Source organism: Lampetra fluviatilis, chromosome 4, assembly GCF_964198595.1.
Source record: "Lampetra fluviatilis chromosome 4, kcLamFluv1.1, whole genome shotgun sequence".
Classification (NCBI taxonomy): domain Eukaryota; kingdom Metazoa; phylum Chordata; class Hyperoartia; order Petromyzontiformes; family Petromyzontidae; genus Lampetra; species Lampetra fluviatilis.
The window spans coordinates 28,391,336-28,418,380 of NC_136278.1; the positions used below are offsets into that span (position 1 = coordinate 28,391,336).

At 50.0% G+C, this 27,045-nt stretch overlaps 1 protein-coding gene across 1 annotated transcript in view; it reads left to right on the plus strand.

Annotated features, from left to right (window-relative positions):
• LOC144931719 (serine/threonine-protein kinase 3-like) overlaps positions 1-27,045 on the plus strand; it is a 136,644-nt gene that overhangs the window by 24,632 nt on the left and 84,967 nt on the right. The window contains exons 3-4 of the mRNA XM_078855933.1: positions 1,052-1,180; positions 4,386-4,500. Of these exons, the coding sequence (XP_078712059.1) occupies positions 1,052-1,180; positions 4,386-4,500 (244 nt within the window). The remainder of the gene's footprint in view (positions 1-1,051; positions 1,181-4,385; positions 4,501-27,045) is intronic.

Sequence of the window (27,045 nt, forward strand, 5' to 3'; positions counted from 1 at the left end):
TTCGCAAGGTATTGTTACGCCCGGGTCCGTGCTTCACGACGCCTCTGAACCATTTGTGGCACATCGCTGCCACATTGCAGCTTCGGAGACGGCTGGAAGGAAACCCTCTCTCGCGCGCTCTCCACGCGCCCATTGTCGGCAACTTACAAACTCTCTCACGTGAAGGCTCTCACAATCGGCGGCATTCACGGCGGACGCCGCGTTTTTTTACGAACCGAAGACGGGAACGCGAGACTAACGAATGTTCGCGTGCCGGGTTAGCATGATTGGCCACGTACAGTGCGAAAGAAGTTCAACATACACACATGCTTCGCCTGGTATGCAGGAGATTGTGGGTTTGATCCCGACCCTGACGCCTGTATAATTTGGAGTTTGCGTGTCTCTCTCTCCGTGGTCGCGTGGATTTTTCTCTGGGTCCTCCGGTTTTCCCCTCCACATTTAGACACAAGCGTTTCTAAACATGCGTTTCTAGACTTTCGCAGTATTTGGCTGCGATACATTTCCACGCGACAAGCCACTCCGTAGAGCGATCATTTGTGTCCAGATCGCTTCTGAAAAACAGCTATGTAGTAGCTCAGTGGGAGCCTTAGTTGGTAAAATAAAGAAAACATAGTTTAATGGTTTTAGTTCAATACATCGATTGCCACGCCGTGCATACATTTGTACGCGGAGCGAAGCAGCGCACCGGCACGGCCGCATCAGTCTTGCAGATGAAGATACCATGAACATTTCACCTCCGTCCTGGGGAATAGACATTAAAAAAAACATTTCTATATTTTACAAAAACCTCGCAGCGATGAGCATAACAGTGCGCGTCCACGAGAGCTTGTTCGGCTCCGACGGAGAAATTCCAGCAAAGTCGTCCGCTACCTGCGCTTTCGTGCACAGCGCGAAGGCGACAGCGGCCTTCGACGAGGCCACGTGGAGCCGTCACCGCACCCCCATCCCTCGGTCGCCGCCGGAGAACCTCTTGACGGAGCGAGCTCCTCTCTCTCTCACTCTCTCTCTGTGTGTGTGCGTCTCTGCCTCGCGATGCCGCCGCGTCGTCCAGGTCGTATGGGAGCGTCTACAAGGCCATCCACAAGGAGTCTGGGCAGGTGATGGCCATCAAGCAGGTGCCTGTCGAGTCCGAACTGCAGGAGATCATCAAGGAGATCTCCATCATGCAGCAGTGTGACAGGTGACTCTTGCGTGTTGGTGCGCGTGCGTGCGTGCGTGCGTGTGCTTGCGTGGGGAGCGGTGGTGTAGCGGTTAGCGCGCTGCGCTATGAACCTGGCGACCCGGGTTCGATTCCCGCTCACGGCTAACACCAGTGACGATTATCTGAACCGGTCCTGGGCCTCCCCTAGGTCGACTCAGCCTTAAATGAGTACCTGGTGCGGTGTGTAAACATCGCCACTGGGGAGACAAAGGCGGTCGGGCGTGGTGCTGGCCACCCACCCCCTCGTTCGTGTACTGTTCCGGCCTTCATAGGTGCTTGCTAACAGCACTTGCCCCTACAGTCTGTTAAGGCTATACAGGGGATCTTTATCTTTGTGCTTGCGTGTGTACGTGTTATGCGTATGTATGTGGGATCTGGCCATCCCCTAGGTCGACTAAGCCTCAAATGACTACCTGGTGCGGTGTGTAGTAAACATCTCAGCCACTGGGGAGACAATGGCGGCAGGCCGTGGTGCTGAGCGCCCAGTCCCCTCGTGTGCCGTGCCGGCCTTCATAGGTGCTACTCGCTAACAGCACTTTCCCCCATCAGTCTGTTAAGGCTACACGGGGGATCTGCATCCTTGAGGCAATGTCCATGTTGTGCTGGGTTTGTCTATTTACCCAGCAGCTACGATTCGGTATCTAGTCAGGTGCCAATTAAAAAAATAAGTCCATCAGAAAACATTTTGAAGCCTTTCCTGTTCGCAGACGACTTGCAGGGTGGGCCTCGTTCACTGCAGAACGTCGGAACGTGCAAGCGGTTAGCGTTCGTTTTATCTAGAGAGGCATAGCACCGTTCTTTTTAAAGATATTGTACTCACCGCAGAGAACTGTAGCGACACGACCACACCCTATGCCACACGCGCTCCTTCTTATGATCCCGTTGCGATAATGTACGTGTACAGAACCGATGACGCACACTTACGTCATCGGAATGCGAATGGGTTAAAAAGTAATGCTCATCAGGCCCCATGGTGTAAAGTTTCCAACTCCTACTATCCACTCTGTCTCTCTTGCCTCTCTGCTTACGTGCTACGAAGAAGAGCCATTCCCGAAACGTCTCCAATTATATGATGTTTGTTTTATGTTTTTATTTTTAGGCTGCGGTGTTATCGACGGACGTGTTGAGTTCTTGTTTTGTTGTGATGCGCGATGTGCAGGAAGCGGTGACGCAATGCGACACGGCGCATGCGTGCGTCTCACAGCCCTTTCCGCTCCCCATGTCAACCTCCTTGTCCCCCGCACGTGTTTCCCACCTGGGTGGGGCAGTGAGCCCAAGTTTCCCCCTTCATAGGGCCCTGTCGTGCCGAAATTGGGTCGCCGTTCACGGAGTTTCTGTCCCCTCCCCACCCTCACCTCCGTCCTATAATTGGCGTTTTGTACCGGGCTCACATTGAGTTGTAATGAAAAATATTTTTTTTTGCGGGGTAGATTGTGTGCATCGGAGGGCAGTGCCGCGAAATCCATCGTCGTACCGTACTTCTATGCCACCTATCCTCCCTCGCAATCACCAACCCCGTCCCGCGCTTTGTGGGGATGCACTCATCCAGCAGCTGAGGGTCAGAGTGGGCACAGCGCGGCTCGCAATTGCCCGGTGTTCCCTTCACGTTTTTGTTCGAGGAATAGGTGCCGTGAATTTAATGAAAACTTTTTTTTCCCCCCAACAAATTTGTAGCTCACATCTTTTTATTGTTTAAGTTATACCGCATGTCAAAAAACACGTGTACGCACAAAAACATTATTTAAATGTGGATGTTCTTCAAATGGTGTTGAATAAATGCATTCAGAATGGTGGAGTGAGAAAGTGTCGCGTCAACATAAGCTCCGCTCGACGGATTTCGACCAGTTTATTTAGCCAATGCTTCCACGCGTGCCTTACACATTTCGTCCAGTGAAGGCACCGGTTACAGCCTTGCTGGGTGCTACTGTGAATGTGTGCAGAAATAGCTACGAACGAGCATCGATTGTGTTTCGGAAAATGAGACAAAATGATACATCACCTAGCTGATTTTAATCGATCGTGTGATGTCTCCTATTTTTGAACGGAAACTCCCGATAAATCAGAACGTGTCGAATTCAAACCCCCCCTTCGGGCATTGAAAAACGACTACCACTTCGTGGGGATTATCAACAGTTGTCGTGCGATGTCGAGAATTCACCCCCCCTCCCGCCCCCACCATAAGAACGTGGAATTTCCGCCACTGACTCGGGTTCGTGAGCAGAACTCGTCTGAGTGGGAAACCACTTTGAGCGAGCTCATTTAAGTGTCGCCGTTTGTGATGAGCATGGGTGGCATCACGTGACCGAGCATCAAGCGTGTTATCGTAAATTGCTCGTGGACACGTCAGAGGCCTGTCGTGGTTCCACTGCTGGATGAGCACAGCCACTGCGCGGTTGGGGGTTGCCACACGAGGCACCGGTAGCGTGACGAGCATGGGGTCATGGGGTGCCTGGGGCTCACCCCACCCTGGTTGGCCAAGTTCAAGTTGGGTCCCCATTGACAACCGCCACGAGATGTGTTTTCAACAACAGTGTTGAAAAGAAGACTGAGCGCCCCTACAGCGTTAAATGTTCGAGACCGTGAGCGTAACGGTGTGATTAGGGCAAGAGGAGCCGCGATATAGAATAGCCTGGGTGCGGCCGTGTGAGACAAATCAAATATTGGGGCCTCATCCGACCGATTGACACACTCCCTGAGCTGATAATGTAGCCGCTACGCCACGGCTTTGCCTGCCGCCTAGCTCACGCGGCCATGTGGCTCCGTGATCGGCAAAGGGGTGCGAACCGGTAAAGGGCAAATGTGAGGCTACCACCAACTCCAGTGGGTTGCTTTGTTTGCTTAACTCCAGTGGAGGTACGAGGCATAAGCTAAGTAAGCACATGTTTACGGCCCAAAGTAGCTCAAGAGCTTCCCTTGATTCATGCATAAAAGTTAGGGGTTCTCCAAAAATCAGATTGAATTTGGATCATAATGAACATGGAAAGTTTACAATTCTGATGACACTTTCAAATGTAATTTATATGGATTTTAGTTCATCACGATTGACAAATACAAACCAAAGAAAATCAAATATTAGTGTCCAACTTGACCGATTGTCGCACCCCCTTAGTTGTTGACGTCGTTTCTACGCCACGGCAAGGTAACCGTTGAGCGCGCACGGGCGCGCACGTGTCCTACGTTGCAGCCCCTACGTGGTGAAGTACTACGGGAGCTACTTCAAGGACACGGACCTGTGGATCGTGATGGAGTTCTGCGGGGCCGGCTCCGTCTCCGACATCATCCGCCTGCGGAACAAGACGGCAAGTCGGGCCTCTTTGCAATCCCCGGCAGTTGTTCCCGACGGCCGCGCGACAATCAGTTTCGCCGTGGCGGCGAAGTCACTGGCGGCTTGGGGCCACGGTGACGGCGCCGTCATCTTGGTCGGTTACAATGACGGTCGAGTTAAAATGACGGTGAGGTTACAATAACGGTGAGGTTACAATAACGGGCAGGTTACAATGACGGTGAGGTTACAATAACGGGCAGGTTACAATGACGGGCAGGTTACAATAACGGTGAGGTTACAATAACGGGCAGGTTACAATGACGGTGAGGTGGCAATAACGGTGAGGTTACAATGACGGGCAGGTTACAATAACGGTGGGAGCCACCGTGATGGAATGGCTGGCGCGCTGAACTTGCAATCGAGAGGTCACGGGTTCAAGTTGTTATCCCCGCCTCCCCCACCATCACCCCGCCTCTGTCCACCCAGCAGTGTCAATGGGTACCACCACATTCTAGATTTGAAGCTTGCGTAACTGCAAGGATTCATATTCTTAGGTTTTATCGGTAAAGTCACGTAGGTAAACACACACTTGATACAGCTATCGTGCTGTGACGGTTCCACCTGAAGACGGAAGCTTGTGTTGCCTCCGAAAGGTCGTGATTTTTATTTTATTTTTATTTTACTTTTATTAATTTGAATTTTTTACCTACGTGACTTTACCGAAAAAACCTAAGAATATGGCACCACCACAGTTGATCAGCGGACCACGTGGCCCTTTAGTGGCAATTTATCACGTCCAGGGCATTCAGTTGCAATTTATCACGTCTACGAGCTGCCGGAGAGGGTAAGGGGGGGGGGTTAAACCGCACGGTTTTTTTGGAAGTCGACAAAGAGCGGTTTAAATACGTCGGCGGGCGACGCCACGCCAACAATGCACTCACTGATTGGCTTTAACCAAGCAGAATGCGTCCAATTTGACTGAAATGTAATGCAATTATTCATCTGCGTGGCTATGTACACACACAAATTTTACACAGATGTTAAACAAGACGTCTCGGCAGCATGGAAGAGGAGGCCAAAGACCCTCTAAAGGGACTCTCCATAGAGGGTTTCTCTCGTCGTGCCCCTTCCACCAACAGGGGTAGTGAGCAGCAATTGCGGGGCTGTACCTTTAGCTTTTAAATACGAAACGCATAACGTGCGCTCATGTTGTGCATGAATACAGACCTCACTTATAGCCACACGATTTATTGGGCCAAGTGATGTTGGTGAGCACCTATTGAGGCCATGGACGTACAATGGAGTTGTGTGGTCAGCACTACACCTGACCACCTTTGTCTTCCCAGTGCTGAAATTGAAACACTGCACCAGGTACTCATTTAAAGCTAAGACGACCTAAGTGGAGATCCAGGATCGGTTGAAATAATCAGCACTAATGTTAGCCATGGCCACGAATAGAACTCAGACCACCGCCTTACAGAACGCAGTGCACTAACCACGACGCTACCGCTCTCCACATGACAACAACAACCGCCATTCGCCACTAAGTGGCGGTGACCTCAGCGGGGCCGCTTGTGCCAGGCTACGTGCACATAAATACCTACGCACGCACGTACACACCCTGACATGTACACGCCGTTAAATACGGACCATCTTACAGCTCGTAAAAGCATTCGCTAAACTCGGTTAAATCGCGTAAATATAAATGCGTCGTTATTTACGCGATCTAATAAAAAAATAAACCTCCCATGGATAATATTGGTCGCGAAAGCCTTCACGTTGAACTGACCTTACAGCTCTATTGGGACATCTACAGGCAGTTCCTCGATGCTACTCGCAAGGACCACGAACGTTTGTGTTGCGTTGGTGACACAGCCACAAATGTGACAATTATCCACAATTTTGGCTACTAAATCGCAGCGTTTCTCGAGTGCTTCCTGGCGCCGATGCACTCGCTGATTTGGGCGCGTGTCATCGCGGTGTCACGTGCGGATGAGCGTCGCGTCTGCCGGGTGGTGGCGCGTGGCTTTGTAGAGTCTATACAAGGGCATGCGCAGGCCGTTTCCAAAATAGGGAAAAAGGGGCACGTGAGACTGTAGTTAGCACTCGAGCGTGCGCGCGCGTGTGTAATTGGGTTGGAAAGTATTATTTTTATCGAACAATAATGCATTATTGTTGGCCAGGTGGATTAAAGCCAGTGCATGTTGCGTCTTTTTTTGGAGGCCATGAAAATACCGCGTTTTGATAGAGCTTTAAAAAAAAGAAATCTGTCAAATACAGTGCTGTGTGATTGAAAGTAACATAGTGTTCCTTACAAATGTATTACTTTTTTTGGAAGTTGAAACCTCCTTGACTCGTGCTGAAAGGAATTTTTTTTTGCGCGCGTTGTACGGCCGGTAGATTTTGCTGCATTCTCGAATGTCAAAATGTTTGAGGATGCGTATCCTGTGAAGGCGAAGGTATCGCGACCGCGATTGCCAATATATTCCGATTGCCCAGGTTTCACGATTGGAAAACTATCGCAATTGGCAACCTATCACGACTTCGATTGCCAAGGTAACGCGACTTCGATTGCCAAGGTAACGCGACCGCAATTACTAAGGTATCGTGACTGCGATTACCAAGGTCTTGCGACTTCGATTGCCAAGATATCATCGCGACTGCGATCGCCAAGGGCAGAGCTCAGGGCAGAAACATTTGCTCCAGTTTATGATTCGGCTTACTTTGGCAGATGTTTCATTTTTTGACATCGGTTTCCAGTTCGAAACAAGAAAAAAAAAAGAAATGCCACTTGCACACGATCGAACGTTGTTTCACTCTGACGCAGTAACTACAGCAAGTGTTGAGAACAATACGCGCACGCCCCGCTGCTCACACCAGCTAAGCGATGAATATGCGGAAACATGTGTTTTCGTCGTTTCGCGTTAAAAAAATGTTTAGCTTTTTTTCTTCCAGTAAAAATGGGAAAAAAGAAACGTAATTGAAAGCCATAAACAGTGCGGAGCGTTCTGTCAAAATTTCAGACTTTTCAAGGAGGCCCGTCGTTAAAAAGACACCATCAACAAACACATTCCTGCGGAGGGAGCTGGTAGGAACGTTGGGTTGCTCTGTCAATGGCCAGGGTCAACGGCGGCGTGGTGTATTCCGCAAATATGGCCGACTGTGAGGGCGGGCACAAGCCGGCGTGAGTAGGTTAAACGTTGAGTTTTATAAGGGCACCACGGGGTGACCAGCCCCTCCCCACCCAGCCCCACCCTTCCCACCCTCCGCCGCCCCAGCCTCCCCACCCAGCCCCTCCCCACCCTCCGCACTTTCCCCACCCAGCCCCTCCCCACCCTCTCCTCTCCACCCAGTCCCACCCCTCCTATTTTTGGATGCACGACGGACGGATGGACACAATAATCCCCTGTGGGCTGGTGTAACCAGGAGGTTCCTACCAGTATAACTCACGGTCCCCTGCTTGGTCATCTCTGTCGCTGCTCAAGAGGAATACTGCCAAAATAAACGTTCTCAATTATAGGGCAAGTGTTGAACAAAAATAAGAATAGGTTTTTGCCCTTTCTGGCAATAAAACGGTTGTTAAAATGTTCAAACACCAAAAATAAACATTTTGAGCGGTGTTTGCTAATAACGCACTGGCCTCAAAGGACAGCGAGCCCGGCGCCGTGGTGACATCACTGTCGGTTAGTGCCCAGTGGCGATATCTCCTGTTGTAGTTGTTGGTGGTGGTGGTTGTTGGTGGTGGTCGTGGCGAAATATTTTCAGCCCCTTCTGCCAACCACGAGTTGTTTAACTTCGCGCACGAACGCGTCGCGGTACATTACGCGCACACCTAGACAGGAACGCGCAGTTGTGTTGCCCTTCCCCCCGCACCTTCGTTTAGCACGGTCGGCTTGGTACGGCGCGAAAGAAGTTTAACGTGCACACGCACATGCATCACAGCGACAACCTCGCTCAGCCGGAGACTACTTCGCCCAACCTCCCGCGAAGCAAACACGTCCGCCTGGCTTCTGGTCCAAGCCCGGTAATCACCGACGTCTTCTTAGCCGTCTTCGATGCGGCCGTGTGCCGGGCTCCATCGGACCATCTACAGAACATTTTTGTCAAAGGAGAGAATGCCCCCCCCACTACCACCCCACCCCACCGCACCCTCCCTTCCACGCCGCTCGCCAAAACCGCGGAAATAAAAAATGGGGCCCTGGCACGAGCTCGCCACGTGCTCTGCCTCTTGGCCGCGGCTGGTATGAGGTGGCGGCATGACAAGGCGAAACGATCGCGGCCGAATCCGTTTTCACAAACCTGTTACGGCCAAAAGATCGTCCCCGCCGCCACGCGGCAGACGGGCGGTGCTTCTTGGACACGGTCCCGAGATGACGAGGACCGCCGCCGCGCGTGCGAGAGGCGCGCTTTTCCCGAAGCGGCTCTCCGCCGCGTGCCCAGACGTCGCGCCGCGTGCCCAGACGACCCGGGGGGCCCTCTCGTAGAGAATGGCGCAGGTTGAAGGTGGGGGCGGCAGGCGGGGGGGGGCGTGCGGTGGCCCTCTGAGCTCAGCCGCAACGTTTCCAACATCAAATAGAAGTTGGCGGTGGCTTGGGGCCATTCAAAATGAGGTCTCCGAGCACGTGTAGGGGACGTGGCATGCTGCGCGTGGTGTAATTTGTCCGCCCTTAATGCGCGATTCATTATTGCCGGTTCAGCGGCGGAGCTGCCGAGTGCGCAGTCGGTGCAACTGCACCGGAGACCCATGGGATTGGAGGGGAAATTGAACACGGGGTGGAGGGCCCTATTTTATTCCTCGCACCAGGGCCCATGCCACTGTGTCGGGTTATTTTATGTGCACAGGTGTCACGGGACTTTTTGGACCAAGCTTCCATTTAACGAGATGCTTTGATATTTTTTTTTTATTGCGATACCGACGATGGTCGGGCACCCACGAGGACGTCGGGGTCTGGTGGGTGCCATCAAGTTGAGCCTCTCGTTCATGATCGCTGTCGTCAGCATCCCCTCCTCCTCCTCCTCCCGTAGCCCTCGGGAGAATGGGAGTTTACTTCATTCGCTTGGCCACGCTGGGGCTGCCGTGGCCACTTCTGCGTCCACTTTCCATGGCTCACTCCGCACCAGCAGGCACACGGCGCGTGCGGGAGCCAGATACTTGCTCAACGTGTGCGGAAAGCCACTGGGCGGTCCCGTGAGATCCTTGCAACGTCCCCCTGTTTTACACAAACGAATCAAAAGCTGAGCCACCACTGAGCAAATATATTTTTTATTTTTTTTATTTTACCAGGTAAGGCTCACTGAGCTGTATAGCTCTTTTTCAGAAGCGACCTGGCCACAAATGATCTCCTCGACGAAGATGCTCATCGTGTGGAAATGTACAGCAGCAAAATGTTCTAGACGCGAGATGTCGATTCTAAATTGTGGAGGGAACAACCAAAGGACCCAGAGAAAAATTCACGCGACCACGGGGAGAACATGCAAACTCCAAATATACAGGCGTCACGGTCTGGATCGGGATTAAAACCACGACTTCCTGCATACCAGGCAAGGTATATGAACACACGGGACTGAGTGCTTTAGCGTAAATTTTATTTAGAGAGGCGTAGACATTGTTCTCACCACAGAGAACTGTAGCGACACGACCCACACCCTATGATAGCTGCCGTCAAACTGCGCCGCACGCCTTCCCGCATGGCCTTGTGGGAGCCTCGGTAACGTCTCCCCGACCTGAAGACGTACCGCTAAAGATGACATCATCGAAAAAAACGTGCGCGCACGTCATCGGAATGGGTAAGGGTTCACAAACTTGCGCATCTCTTTCAGCCGGCGAACTGCGGCTAGCTCGCAACAGCCCTCTCTGACATGAAGCACTCTGAACGCAGAATGTGGCTAATTGTGAATCGGTGTCGCGCCAGCCCCCCATGAGCGAGCAGCCCCGAACGATGACGTCCGCTGGCAGGCTTTTATCAAGATGGGAGGGGGGCACGCGCGTGCACGTTTGCGAAAATAACCTCCGCTCTAAACTCCACGTTCAAAATTAATGGCGGTGGCGCAGCGATAATTATAATCTGCGGGCTCGATTTTAAAAGCCTCCCCCCCCCCCACCCCGCTCGTTGTTTGTTAAACATTCTCGGCCGAAAAGCTCACGGGGCGGTGTTTCTCGTCTTGTGCAGAAGCACGCGCGAAATATATATATATTTTTTTAAAAGTTCCTATCCCGTACGCGTGACAGCGCTCGCTCGCTCGCTGCGTGCGGCGGCATTCCTCTTTAATTGAGTTGCAACAAACCCCCAGGAGTTGTTTGCTCAATGACGCCCGCTAGTTCTCGTGAAGGACTGCAGCTGCGTCCCTGCAGGTACTCATCTCGAGCGCCGAGAGGACGGCTCCGTGTTCGCTTTAGCGCGCCCCGGGGGCGCCTACCACGACGTTTCTTCGAAAAATCAAGCGAAGCGAGCGCTGCATATCCCCACGAGGCGGATGGGGTGGTGGTGGTGGTGGATGGGGGGAACTCGTACCGAGAAGATGATGCGTCTCGAGTCTATTCCTGGAACGTTCGTTGGTGGAGTTGGGTGAGAGTTGGGGGGGGGGTAGCGTTGGGTCGGGGTGGGTGAGAAATGTTCTTGTGAAAATAATCACGAGGCGCGAGTCGATCCTGTCGCTTTCCCGCTGATGGAGATCTCAGCCGCGGATGGCCCCGAGGCTTGGACCGGGGTTGTGTGTACCTGTTGCGGGCTGCCGTGCGAAAATTTGTTTTAGTTTTTCCAAAACCGACGCGGTGACTGCACAAACGCCGCGGCACCAAATGTGAAAACAACAACAACAGCAACAACAACAACAGCGGCAGCGGCGGTGGTGGCAGGCGCGTCGATAAGCTCCTGCCAAATCTCATCGATCAACGCCGAGCGTGGGGTGCTGTCTAACGTCTGCCCAACTTCTGCCTAACGTCTGCCTGAAGGTGCTGCAGCGTTGTTTATAGAAAAAAAATGTATTTAGGTTTTTATCCCCTTCTTTCTTTTTTCACGTATGTTTTAAACACAGCGAGCTCTCGATTGCCCTACTGGGAAATCTGTCTAATAGAGCTTTATATCTCATCGGATTCCTCCAGTTATAAATAAAGATTCTCATCCATGGGCTGATGGTCCGGACAGCCGGATGAACCGCGCCTATCCGTGCCCCTTACTCTGCGAACTTAGTCACACCGGTGTGTGATGCGCTCACTCAATAGCCAACTCGCTCTTCCTCGTGAACTCTCCACCCTCGGTTGTACCCCAACCGCAGAGCAGACGTGTCGAGCACGTGGCTTGCTAATCATTATCTGCTCTTCCCTCGTCAAGAGGTCAGCGACCCCGACGCCCACGTGACTACTTCAAGAAGCGATACAGGCAGAGGTGTGTCACACTGTTTTACTGTGCCCATATCACGTGTGCGTTAATAGCCACATGTACCTATGTTTTGCATTATAATTTATATTTTTATCGGGCCACCTCCTATCTCGCTGTCTACCGTTACGGCAGACAATCTAGAGTTGACCGAATTAGTTTTTTTTATATATTCGTTCATCATTCAGCTAAATTGATGGAACGCGTCCAGTTGTGTGGAGCGGAATATTTACGAGCGTCACTACGTTTCAATCAAGGTCAGTGGAACCTCGGTGGAGAACCGCTGAGCCCCTTCAACACACTGAACGGGTACAAGCAACGACAACAATAACAACAACAATTACAACAATAACATATTCTTGGTTCTTTCGGTAAAGTCACGTAGAAGGGAAATAATAAAGTAATATAAATATAAAAAATAATATTTCTGTAGATTTCACACCTGATGATGATTGCTTGTGTTGCAGTCGAAACGTCGTGAGAATTTTTATTGTTTTTATATTTTTTATTATTTTATACATTTTTCTTCTACGTGACTTTACCGAAATAATCAATAATATGAATCCCTGCAGTCACGAAAGCTTTAAATCAAAACAACAATAACAACAACAATCTCGATTTTAAGCTTTCGTGACTGCAGGAATCCATACGCTTTGAGTCTTTCGCTAAAGTCACGTAGGTAGAAACAGAATAGATCACGACGTTTCGATAGCAACACAAGCCATCGTCCTCAGGTGAAACAATACAGCAGGCGGACTGCCGAGGCAAGAGGAAATGTATCGAGAGAGCTACTGCCACCAGAGGTGATATACTTTTGTGGTGGGTACAACAACAATAACAACAACAACAACAAAATCAACATTGGAAGCAGCCAGGACTCAGGGGATCACAGAGCGAGGGCTGAGGTGTGGCACTTGGGGCTGGAGTCTCGCTATTTGCAATCTTCAATACAAATATATAAAAAACTAATTCTCACGGGAAAAATTGTTAGTTACCAGCGGCGAGAGGGCACCGCGGTTGTGAGATGTTAACTCCCTCGCCTGGTACGCATGAGGTCGTGGGTGCGATCCCAATCCTGACGCCTGCTGCTGTGTATTTGGAGTTTGCACCTCACTCCGTCCGTGCTTGCGTGGATTTTTGTTTCTCTCCGAGTCCTCCGGGTTTTCCCTTCACATTGAGAAACGTGCGTTTAGCGTATTTGGCTGCTATACATTTCCACGTGATAATAAGCCGCTTGGTTGAGCTATCATTTGTGGCCAGGTCGCTTCTGAAAAGAGCTATATAGCTCAGTGGGACTTCAATGGTAAAAGAAAAAAAAGTTTTACTTGGTAACAAAACTCAACATATTCGTCAAGAATATTGCTTCAAAGGAAAACATATATACAATAGTCAACGCTTTGGGTAACGGCGCTTTTTAATTTTTGTGTGGTCTCCTATGAAATAACTGTGCGAGACATTGTGTTGTTATGATTGTGTTATCATGATACAAACATCCGTATTTATTTTCGTGCGTAATATTAATTTCATCAATGATATTCATAAGATGGCTGTTAGTTAAGACAAAGACAAAGATCTCCCGATAGCCTTAGCATACTGTTGGGGCAAGCAAGTGCTGTTAGCGAGGACCTATGTAGGCCGACACAGCACACGAGGGGGTGAGTGGCCAACACCACGCCCGGCCGCCTTTGTATCCCCAGTGGCGATGATTTTACACACCGCACCAGGTACTCATTTGAGGCTGAGTCGACCTAGGGGAGGCCAGGACCGACGGTTGTGTAAACACTCTGAGACAACGTATTACCATTGAATCTACACAGGCTTCCCACTCGGAGTTTGGCCAGGAGACGTCATAGACGCCTGTCCCCCCGGGGCCTCCGGCACAAGCTTATTAGTTAAATATTTCAGTCGTGGTTTAGTGGTAATTTATTGAAGGTGGAGGGGTTACCAGCCCCTTGCACCCGTCCAGAGCCCCCGTTTAGCCACTGTGGTGGTCACAGACGCCATGAGGGGAGAGGCCATTCGGCATTGGCCATCCCCCCCACAGCATTGTCCACGACAGCGTTGCCCGTCCGGCACCGCGAGGAGGTAGGGGGTTGTTTTGTCGGACAAAGACACACACACATACACACACACAGACGTACACACATACAGAGAGACACACACAGACACATCTCCAATAAATACAACATGGGCAAAATTGATGGGAAGAAATGTTTGCACGTACGTATCTCGGCGTATTAAACCACGAAGCGTACAAATTATTTATTCTTAATCACTATTTGTTTAAACGAAACATTGGCGGTTGTGTGTGAGCGCGCATCTGTGTGCAGCGGTTAGCGCTACGCTGCGCCACAAACCCGGCGACCCGAGTTCGATTCCCGCACACGGCCAACGGCAGTGACGATTATCTGAACCGGTCCTGGACCTCCCCTAGGTCGACTCAGCCCTAAACGAGTACCTGTGTAAACATCGTCACTGGAGAGACAAAGGCGGCCGGGCGTGGTTGCTGGCTACCCACGCCTTCGTGTGCCGTGCCGGCCTTCATTTGGTGCTCGCTAACGGCACTTTGCCCAGCAGTCTATTACATGCTACACTGGGAGATCTTTGTCTTTTGCGTGTGTGCGCGACTGCTGGCAAGCGGGTGCTTTGCTGTTTGTTTGCTTGAGTGGCCGTGCGTCTGCGCGGTGAGCTCATGCCATGGGCTCGATGCTCTGGTAATTGCGGTATCAGGCTCGGCTCGCTGTGGGTCTTCCGCATACTGAGGTGCCAACACCGCAAAACTGCCGCAGATCCAACAACATCCCCCTTCCCCGCGATGTTAAATCCCTCGCCGGGTATGCAGGGATTCGTGAGTTTGATCGCAGCCCTGACTGTTGCTGTGTGTTTGGAGTTGGCATGTTCTCGTCGTGATCGCGTGGCATTTTTCTCCGGGGCCTCCGGTTTTTTCCGCTCCACATTTAGAGTCAACGTGCGTTCGAGCGCATTTGGCTGCTTTAAGTTTCCACACGATAAGCCTCTTCGTTGAGCTATCATTTGTATCCAGGTCATTTTTGATAAAAGAGCTCTTTTGCTCAGTGGGCCTTACCTCGTAAAATAAAATAAAAATGTTCATAGTTTTCGTTTTTGTTACGACCAGAGAAAGAATATATTCTAAATGCGCCTGCTCAAAGTGCATCTGCGGAACAAATCTGATATAAATAAATACAAAGATCTTCAGATAACATTTAATGGACCGTGAGATCACGTGCTGTTAGCGAGCAGAAATTAAGGCCGGCACTGCGCACGAATGGGTGGTGGGTGGCCAGCGTCAGGCCCGGCCACCTTTGTCTCCCCAGTGCTGATGTTTACACAACGCACCGGGTACTCAAGAGACACAGGACCGGTTCAAACATTCGTCACCGATGTGTTGGCTGTGAGCGGGAATCAAACTCGTGTCACGGGGTTCATAGCGCAGCACGCTAACCACTACACTACCACTCCCCGACACGCGTGTATAAACGTACACGCACGCACACCGCACATCGCTGGAGTGGTTAACACGCTGGACTTGCAATCCTCAGAGGCCGCCGGTTTCTTCTCTCAAGGCCGTAATTATAAAATTCAAATATGCTCAAAATGTCCCGCCCCCCAATATATTGCTATAAAATAGATTTCTGTTTATATGATTGTGGTTATGGTTGTACGTTATTAATCCCTAATCTTTGCCATTACATACAATGAAACAAGAAAAGGTACAAAATAAAACAGAGCAATGTAATACACTACACTATTAGACATTATTGTAAAAAATAAATAAAAAGTCCATCCCATGTGTTTGTGAATTTTTTAAGATTTTAGGCAGGAAATGGCAGGAAATTAGTTTTCAAATTTAGAATTTTTTCTGGGGGGAGACCCCCAGACCCCCTGCGATATTTGGTCCCCCCCAATATAGACTCCATGGCTACGCCCTTGATATTTCCATGTCCCCGCAGGGCAAGTTTGTAGAATCTCCCACGGATTCTACCCACACTGCAGAATAAATGGGTACCACTGCGGTCAAGTAGATCGGCAGGTGACGTGTGGTGGGGTAAAGTGTGGGTAGGTGCTCGTCTTCCCAGATGCGTGGCCAGCATGGAAGAGTAGGCCAATATATCCCCGAGAGGGGTTCTCCGCTAGTGGGAGACCCTTCCGCCAGCAGTGGTGCGAGCGAGGAATTGCAGGGCTGCACCTTTACCTTTTACACACACACACACACAGGGCACACACGTACATGGGTACACCCATAAGTAAAGGATTCTGCCGTCCTGCGTCAAATCATTCTTCGGCCGATGCTCGGCCACGCATGTGGTTGACAAGGCCGTGCCAAAAGGTGGAAAAATATAAATAAATCAGAGGCATGTGCTGTGCAGTTAGAGACTGTGCGGTGAGTGGGGTTCTTTTATATATATATAAAAAAAACATTTCACAACGGTTCAGTTAAAATGACTACAGTCGTGGAGAACACGCTCTCAGATTATAAACATATTTTGTCATACGTTCAGCATCTAAAGAATTTGACCGAAATTTCAGCGCGTGGCACACGCAACAACAACAACAACTACAAAATCATCCAACACCTCCCCCCGCTGGCGAACGATACTTTTCCAAAACATGGATGGGAAAGCGGTAGCGTTTTGTCTTGTGGGAGCTGCTTGTGGGCGAGTCGGGCGGGTGGGCGAGTGGGTAGGCGAGCGGGTGGGCGAGCGGGTGGGTGAGCGGGTGGGTGAGCGAGTGGGTGGGCGGGCGAGTGAACGGGCAGGTGAGCGGGCGCGAGACCAGGCGGGCAAGCGAGCGAATGGGTGGGCGAGCGGGTGGGAGAGTGGGAGCCCTCGGGAAAGTGTGGCCTGGTCTCCCAAGATCTCTTTGCGAGGTCTGCTGCGATGCCGCGACCTGCAATCTGACGACGTGAGATGCGCGATCATCGCATCGTCCGTTTTGCAAAATGTTTTCGTGTCGCGGTGATTGACAACGCTGCTCATTCAAATGTTCGGAAACGTCTTGTTTTTTTTTTATAGGATTCAATCGACGTAACTTAAGGTCTCACGAATTTAATCACCAAGTTCAAACGTGAATTACATTCGTGATTTTAGAGTTCATTAATTGAGTGCTTTGTCATAGATTTTCGGGATACAGTGACGGTCACATTCCATCATTTTCAAAATTCACGTAATTCCTAATGTCCATTAGTATAAGCGTTATCGGTTGCAAAGTTGCACGCATTATGATACTTAAGGCAGGCTAATGTCATGAAAACCTAAGTCGAACAACCTTTGACATCTTATTCTAGCTTGAAGTACAGCAAAGCGCAAAAAAACCCCGGATAAGATAAAAAGGTTAAAAACAACTGCATCCTTAAAGGGCAAATAATATCGCGATAATCGCCAAATGTAATATCGTATCGTGGAAAACTACATCGCAGACGACGTTTACTTCTGCGGTCGATGCACGTGCACTTCCACGTTAATAACCCGCGGGCATCACCGCGGCTGTGGCAGTTAAAACATTGTTTAATGCACAAACCCCACTTAAGATGAGAATCCTGAAGCACTTACAAAAAAAATAACTCCGCAGTAATTCCATCCGAATTGTCCTCCCCCGATGCGACGTTGAGGAACTGTATTTACAATGCCATTAGCGGTTCACTTAAAGCGGACGATGGGGTTGCAGGGAGAGCAGGGGGGGTGAGGTTGTGGGGAAGTCAAAACGAACGGCCCCTCCGCGTTCGTTTCAACTGCGCGCGCGCGGTTTATTTTTGCTTAAATACGTTGAATGGGACAGCTTGCACCGAATGCTTTTTTTTTCTGGGTCGTTTTATGCAAACAATAACTTTGGACGCCTTCAAAGACAACGGGCGCCGTCTCACCAAAACAAATCGAGAATGAGATGATCTCGCTGATTGCAAGATATGTGCCTCCCTGGTGAGGGCGACAGAGGGGTTGCTGTGTACGCGTGTGCGTGAGCGCGTGTGCACGCGGGGAGCGGTGGTGCAGCGGTTAGCGCGCTGCACTTCGAACCCGGCAATCCGATTATATGAACCGATTCCTGGGCCTCCCCTAGGTCGACTCAGCCTCAAATGAGTGCCTGGTTTGGTCTGTAAACGTCGTGCTGGCCACCCGCCCCTTCGTGTGCTGTGCCGGCCTTCGTAGGTGATCGCGAACAGCACTTGCACCCAAAAGTCTGTCAAGGCTACAACGGGGGACCTTTTTGTCTTGTGCATGTGCTCCAATGGGCGAGTGGTTCGCGCACTGCACCACGAACCCGGTAACCCGAGTTCCGTTCCCACTCACAGTCGGTGAAGAACATCTGAACCGATCCTGGGCATCCCCTAGCTCGACTCAGCCTCAAAACGAGTACCCGGTTCGGTGCGGTGTACACTTCAGCACTCAGCAGGTCGAGGTCATTGCTGCTGGACACCCACGTCCCTAATGTGCCGTGCCAACCTTCATAGATGCACTTGGCCCAGCAATCTATTAAGGGCGATGTGGGGATCTCTGACTTTGTGCGTGCTCTACAAACCCAGACACTCGAGTGATATTCCCAAAATCTAAAATTATACTCTTTGGTTCTTTCGGTAAATACTTTTAGTTCTTTCGGTAAAGTCACGTAGGTAAAAATGAAATAAAAATTAATAAAAATTAAACAATAAAAATCACGACGTTTCGGAGGCAACACAAGCTTCCGCCTCCGAAACGTCGTGATTTTTATTGTTTAATTTTTATTAATTTTAATTTCATTTTTACCTACGTGACTTTACCGAAAGAACTAAGAGTATGAATCCTTGCAGTCACGAAAGCTTCAAATCTAGAATGTTTCGGTAAAGTCACGTGACTTTACGGAAAGCACCAAAGAGTATGGATTCCTGCAGTCACGAAAGCTTCAAATCAAGATCTAAAATTCTATTTGGTCAGTTACACTGGAGAATAGTTACATTGAGGTTTCTCTGTATCTAAAATTCTCTATGAATTGCATTATTTAATGAGAAGTATGATTATTAATGAGGCGCACTGGAGAAAATGGAAATAATTTATATTGAGCAAAGAGTAACGCCCCAGAGGAGTTTTGAGTGGCTAAGATCCTGGGGTTTGTATCTGGGGTTTCTGCCATCAATGATTAAACGGGAAGTGAGATGTGATGGACTCTGGCTGAATACCAATGGCTTGCAAAAAATGACCTTCACAAAGTGTGTGTTTTTTTCTCTCATCAAAACAACGTTTCGGTCAACGCGTGACACATACGCTCCGTGCATGTGTATACAACGTGTGCCCTTCGTGCGGATTATTAACACGCCTACTGACGTGACCTCAGCAGTCGTTACGTGACCGGCACCACAATCTTGTCCATCCTATGCCAGCCGTGCTTAAGGCCCCTCTGGCTGTGACAACCCAGAGGTCGGCAAAGGTCACCACTGGCAGCCACGGCGCCCACAGTGTCAACAAGGCTGAGGTCAAGGCGACGCTTTGTGTTCACATTTCCTATACTCCTATCGTGTTTTTTTAATTGTTTTTTGTTGTTGTAGCTTACTTACCTGCCCCTGATTGACGTCAATGATAAAGAGCTTCACAGCCCATCGGATTCATCCAGCCTAATCAAGATTCCGCTTCTGATTCTGACAGAAACTCCCGTGGCTCACAGCGGTGGGACGATCCCGTAAACTGCTGCTCAGCGTAGGGGCTCGTCCAGTCGGATCGTTGCTCAGCGGTGGCAGAAATCTCGGGACCCAGATGATGTATGCTTGTACGCTGAACTTCTTTCGCGCCGTACTTAGCCAACCGAGCTAATCACTGCGCCACCGCTCCCCACTCCTGGTGCCATTGTCGAGGATTGTCCCCTCGCCGCGGATGGAAGGTGGACCGAGGAGGCCGATTGAAACTGGATGAAGTGGGGATCAAATCGGTTGAGCGTCTTGGATAATGAGACATTTGATAGCAAACGCAAGGAGTTATGAGAATTCACCTTCTTGGGCCGTTCTCTGACACAAGGTGGTGCAATGCCTTCATCTCAAGTATGTATGTACGGTATGTTGAACTTCTTTCGCGCTGTAAGTAGCCAACAACAAGCTAAACACAAAAAGCAGTTCTCAAAGAAATTAGTGTTTCAATCTAGATTGCATGAAATGATGCCAATTGTACAATTGTACAGACAATTGTCAGAGGGTAAAAAAAATGAAAAGAGGATTTTTATTTTTTTCAAGAAAGAATTCTAACTTTCGAACTCGACAGAAGAAGAAGTTCCTTTTCCTCGAACTGCAGTAAAGACGATTTCGGTTTGATATCGGTGATGGAGGAGAAAAGTGAATGTGGGTCGGGCGGGAGGGTTGGTGCTGGATGTAACTCTATCCAGATGATTCCATTACGGTGATTGTTTGGTCTGGCTGTTGCCGAGTACGTTCAAGTGGGATGTGCTGCTTGGGCCAAAAACAATGTCTGGGCGGCTCTTCTCGAGGAGGGGGAGAGAGGACTCGTTGTGGTGAACAGCGAGACAAAGATGAAGATCCCCCGTATAGCCTTGATAGACTGCTGGGGCGAGTGCTCTTCGCGAGGCTGGCAAGGCACGCGAGGGGGTGGGTGGCCAGCACCACGCCCGGCCGCCTTTGTCTCCCCAGTGGCGATGTTTACACACCGCACCAGGTACTCATCCGAGTCTGACTCGACCTAGGGGAAGCCCCGGACCGGTTCAGATAACACTGTGTAATACGATTTTTGTACCTGGGAAGTAAGTATTATTTTCTAATTGATTACACCTCACAAGTATAGAAAATGGATATTATTCCCCACAAACTTTGCTTCTGTGACCAAGACTTTACGTGAAGGAATGACACAAATGCACACCACGTTTTCGAAGTTGAAAATAGGTACATTTCAAATTATCACTCTCCTGGTCACAAAAGCAAAGTGTGTTTGTGACACTGTTTAATCGTCACCCGTGTTGCCCGTGAAACTGGAATCGAACTCGGGTGGCCGGGTTCGTAGCGCAGAGCTGACCGCTACGCCCCCCCACGACTCCCTCGCGTTTTAAACATTGCCCCCCCCCCCCCCACCGACTCCCCGACCCTCCCCCACCACTGGCCCCACGCACATCTCCAACGGTGGCCTCCTCCTTATACTTCTCCTCCTTCTCGTCGTCGTCGTCGTTTATTTGCATTTCCTTTGCGCTACCCCAGCCTCGTGCCGTTCGTGCCAGTGGCCCCTTCCCATCAACGGCGCTTCACGGCGCCTGCAACAAATCCGCCAAGCTGGGGGGAGGAGGAGGGGGAGTGGGGGGAGTGTTTTGCTCTTGTTGTTGTTGTTTAAATGCCCCCCCCCCCCCGCTCTGCTAACTTCCTCGGAGGTCAAGGGTTGTCGAGTTTCGGGATTAGATGGAGCCGGCATTGACACCTCCACCGGCTTCTCTCCCCCCCCCCACCACCACCCCCCTTCGAACTCGCTCTCTCTCGCCCAACCTCCGACCCGACACGGTCGGGCTTGCGTACGGTGCGGAAGAATTTCGACACGCGCGTAGAGAGAGAGAGACAGACGCACAGACACACAGGCACCATCCCACCATTCGTGAGAGTTTGGCACGTGGGAGGAAACCCACGGACGGAAATGGGAGGATAAACAAAGGCAAAATCCCACATTATAGCCTTGAACAGACTGTTGGGGCAAGTGCTGTTGGCGAGCACCTATGAAGGCCGAAACGGCATAGGAGGTGGTGGGTGGCCAACACCACGCCGGGCCCACTTTGTCTCACCAGTGGCAATGTTCACACATCGCACCAGGTACTCATTTGAGGCCGAGTCGACCTACGGAAGGCCCCGGACCGGTGAAAATAATCGTCACCGGCGTTGCCCATGAGCGGGAATCGAACTCGTGCAACGGGCTCACCGCTACACTACCATTCCACGAAATCGAGAGGGTAGCACACACACATACAATGTTCTTCACGGATGGACTCGAAAACCCGCTCGCCGTACCGACATCTCCTGGCCACCTTGCAGCCCATCTGGGTTGGGAGTTTCGGGGATGTGTGCGGTCCTCAAAACCCCCGCACTCTGGGTCACCCGACATGCACCTTAAGTGCAAAGGTCACGGCTAACCGCTGCTCGAATGCTGCGAGGATGTGTAACGTGTCTGGGCGCAGGAGAGATGCCCGCTTCTGTACGGCGACCCTGCCATTTGCGCCGTAAATTTGTTACTTGAACAGAATTTTGGCGCGCGCCGCTAACGTAAGTCAGGATCGCGCATCGCTCGCGGCCCCATGTTTATTGAAATGTACGTAAAGTTCAGCTTTTCTTAAACGCCGGAAAAAGTTATACTTGTTTAAATATTGTGCTTCGACTCGAGATCAACAGTGAAAATCATAATCCCTCTTTTTAAAAATCCAGATTGATGTGTTTTAAAAAATGCTCTATTCTGTATTAAATGCCGTAATAAAACACAAAATACCAAACAACTTTTCATTATAAATCTGCAGTAAGAAAATAACTTTGCTGAACCCGCAATGGCTGTGCTTTCTTTGGCACGTTCACTCTCATACTCTGAACGCTGGCACGAAAAAATAACGCGAATGTTTACAGTACAATGTGTGCGTGTGTGCGTCCGTGTCTGTGTGTGTGGGGAGCGGTAGTGTAGCGGTTAGCGCACTGCGCTAAGAATCCGGCGACCTGAGTTCGATTGCCACTGACGGCCAACATCGGTGATTAAAAACTAAGGTCCACTGAGCTATGTAGCTCTTCTTCAGAAGTGACCTGGCCACAAATGATAGCTCAACGAAATGGCTCATCACGTGGAAATGTATGGCAGTCAAAGACTCTAAACGCAAGTTGATTCTAAATGTGGAGGGGACAACGGGAAGAGGCGGAGAACAATCCACACGCCCACGGGGAGAGACGCATGCAAACTCCACATATACAGGCGTCGGAGTCGGGATCGAACCCACGACCTCATGTATACCAGGCCAGGTAGTTAACATTCCGCCACCGTGACGAATATATGAACCGGTCATTGGCCTCCCCTAGGTCGACTCAGCCTTAAATGAGTACTTGGTACAAAGGTGTAACAATTGCCACTTGGGAGAGAAAGGCGTGATCCTGGCTACCCACCCCCTCGTGTGCTATCCCAGCCTTCATCGGGTGCGCGTTAATAGCACTTGCCCCAACAGGCTGTTAAGGCTACACGGAGGATCTTTGTCTTTGTAAGTTTTTTTTTTCTAAGCGAAGCTGTTAGGCCTTTGCAGTGTATTCTACTTTAAAACAATTCTGTTAAGGTATTTGGACCTTCTACTGGCATGCTGTGAGATTCAGAATTTTATGGAAAAGAATTCAACTCGTACTTTGTTATTTTTTTGTCACCCTCGATGTTCGAAAGCTGCAATCCAGGTAAAAGAAAAAGCGCCCGATGTTTTTTTTTTTCCAGCTGTCAAGCAAAGACAGCTAACCATGGCATTGTTCAAACTCGCTTTTTTTTTTTGCCAAAAAACTGGATTTCATGTTTTTGCTTTATTACATCTGTACATCATGTGCGATTTAGATTTTTTTTTTCAATCATGTTTGACAGTGCTTTAAATACTTTTTTTTCACTGTCTTCATCACCAGCCATGATCAATCCACTGCTGGTGGTTTAGATCACCCCAAACCGTCGCCACCATCTTATACGATCCTGCGATGTAATAATCCACCCGGCACCTCTGTGCACGAGTCGATGTCATCGCTGCATCGTAGACGTCCTCAGCACCCTCAGCACCCCCAACGCCTCCAACTGTACCCCCCTTCCGCCCCGCCTCTATAAAGTGACTCATCAACCGACCCGATCGCGCAACCCAATACAGGCGGGATACGCGGAAGGGGGGGGGGGTCTGTTAATTGGGAACGGACACCACTCCCTCGTCCTATCAATCCCCAACCCTGTGGGCGGTGAAGGGTGTTCAGGTACCGCGTCGTCCCTGCCGTGGCGATGATGGGGGGGGGGGGTTCTCTGAAGGACGACGACTCGAAAATCTCTCGGAGCAATAAACACAAAAAGTTCGCTTTGATGGTGTTCGCCGGCGAGGACAGGAGTCACCGATTGTCCACATCTTTCCACGAGGCTGTTAAGTCCGTGCCAGGGTACAAGGCGTTAGTGCGCTGTGGCCGGCGTCCTGGCGAAGCGTTACCAAAACAACAGCACAACAAAGACCCGGCGGCGAGACAGACACAGCTCGTGCCGGGCACACACTGGGGTCACACTGCCCATCGCGAGGGACACCTGCCTGCCCTCGCGGCGGTCTGTACAGGTGCACACGCAGCGATAACCCCGGCGGTGGTTTCTGTCCACTCCCCCCCATCCAACCCCACCGCGGACTTCTGAACCTCCTCTGTGCTCATAATAAAAGGTGTTTGGGTTAGATGGCGTTATTTATAAATGTGTCGCAACCCTCCACCATCCGACACGGCCAATCAGTAAAAAAATGTGTCACGTTGACAAAAGACGTTGAAGGGAAATAATAAAATAATAACAATATTAAACTATTTCCCATCTACGTGACTTTACCGAAAGAACCAAGAATATGAATATATAAAGTCACGTAGATAGAAAAAAATTATAATAACAAAAATAATGAAAATGAAAATAAAGTGAATATTATTTTTCATTCACTTTATTTTCAAATAATGTGAATATTATTTTTTATTCACCTTATTTGTACTTTTTATTATTATTATATATTTTTATTCTATCTACGTGACTTTACCGAAATAACCATAGAACATAAACTCAGAAAGCTACTGGAATGGAAGAGTTGGAGGTTGATAATAGCAAACGTGTACTGAAAGAAGTAAACTTAATATTAATGAATACAAAGGTTTTGTAAGTAAATGTACGGAACTCAACGGTCATCATTGTTGCAGCGAACGAAAATCCAGCGATTGCTAAATGTGTCCCGGCTGTTACGTTACTTCTACTGAGGCACAGCTGGTAGCCAATCTGCGGCCACATGCTTTTGTGAAAGTATTCAGCATTTCCTTACTCAAATAAAACCCGCTCTTTTGACCGCTGTATATATATAAAAAGCACCAATTCGTTCCCAAAAATCAGAAGGCCCATAAAACAAGCCGGTAAATGTTTCCCCCCCCCTTTTTAATGGGTTTTTTTTTATTTGAAAATTCAAAGAAGAATTTTGATTTGGCTACAAAGAATTTTTATTTTATTGAAATTGTGGAAATACTGAAATCACACCGGCACGCAATGAATCCGTGCGCCGCTGGTCACGTAGGTCGTTACACCGCATTGACCGGACGTTGAAATGGGATTGTGTAATTCAGCAGATGTTGTGTTTAATTATTTTGTAAGTACCACCTGGCACTCGGTATAAAGTGAAATTCCTCTTTTACTGCTTGCAGAGGGAGGGCGCGAGGGAGCGGAGGCGGGTGGTGGGTGGCGGGTGGCGGGTGGCGTGTTTGGAAGGAGTCTCAATGTTTCCCAAATCCCACTGGCGGAGAGCGGAGAACAAAACGCCGATAAATAACGGCCCGCAGCACGGCGAGAGGAAGGCGATACGCTGTTTGTTTCTCTCGCCACTCAGGGATTTATAACGACGCAGCTTAAACGCGCGCGGTAACCTTCCGCGTCATTTCGTTTTCATGTTTCCGCCGCGCTCGTCTGCATCGTCTTCATTCGCCTTCCCCGTGTTGCCACTTGCCGTAGCAGTCGTGATACTAACGACGAGGGCGCCTTCCCCCCCCCCCGCCCCCCCCCCAAGGCAGCTCCGTCATTCGGCGCGCGCACTAGGCCAGCGGCGCGGTGACGCCGTGCGATCGACGGAATTTTTCCGGTTTCTTTTCCGTTTTGTTTTAATTCACGAAGAAGACGACGGGAAAAAAAAAACACCAAGGGGTGAGCGCGCCGGTGCAACCGGTGTGCGCTGGGGGCGTCGTTATGCACCCCCCACTCCCCCCCCCCCATTCCGAAACCAAAGTGTTCTCAGTGGCACGTCCAGAGTGGGCTCCCTGTCGTAAATAAGCGGTGGGGCAACAGCGCGCGCTGGAACGCGCCGCAGCTGCGGCGTGCGCGAGCACGTGCGAGCCCCGCGATGGGCCCATACAGGTGTGAGTTGCCCCCCAACACAACCCATCCACCCCCCCCCCCCCCACACACACACACCACCCCACAGCTTCCCATTTATGTAATTTATTAATTTTCCTTGCTCACTCGCCTCGGCGCCCCCCCCCCTCCTCCTACTACTACAGACCTACAAGCTCCGTTGTGCGTCGCGAGCGTGAGAGTTCCCATGGGAATCGCAGCACCAGCGTCGTCGCCCCGTGACTCTGGTGTCCATCATTTCTCGTGGAATCGTGGTTTTTTTTGTACGATGGACTGGAGTAGATGTATACATATATGCACGTTGAACTTCTTTCGCGCCGTACGTAGCCAACCGTGCTAATCGGAGGTGTGGACCGCAGTGTTTTTGTACGCTAGACCGGAGTAGACTTTTAAATATGCATGTATGTTGAACTTCTTTCGCACCGTACGTAGCCAACCGTGGTAATCGAAGGTTGCGGGCTGGAAGGGTTCCGCATCTCCGATTCGCACTTAGTAGCAAGGACTGGAGAAGGGTGACGAGGCCCATTGTTCGGTGGTTTGCAAAGCGTGGATTGCTGACCCGGACACACCCAGCCGATGACGGCCTGACAAAGGTGTTAATAACGCCCTCTGATATTGCGCTCCACGTTGGAACCTCACCTGAAGGTGCGCAGTTGAACGATAGAAAGCTCAAATGAAGTGACGTGTGCAAAAGCGAATGGAGCTCTACAAGTTCTCAAATGAACGCCAAACATGGAATTGATAATAGATTTTTTTACCCTTTTATCTGGCAACAAAACTGACACCTTCTTTTTTTACAAGGAGTCATATTTGCATTGACCACAATACCTGCAGTCGGAATGCAAACATAAAACACAACTCTGATAATGTGCACTGTCCTTGAAATTGATTGGTCCACACCCGAGACAGCTTTCCTTAGAGCCTAGTCTCACATGGTGTTGGACCAGATGACGCCAAAAGGCGCACTTATCATATTTTGCGACTGGCAAAGGAGGTTCCAATGGTGTAAACATGGAATTCTTCTGAAAATCTCAGTATATTTTAAAAAAAAATACGATTTTTAAGATTCGTACCCCAATGGCATCAGCACTCGTAAACTGCTTGAGTCACACAAGCAGTGTGTTTCAAAGT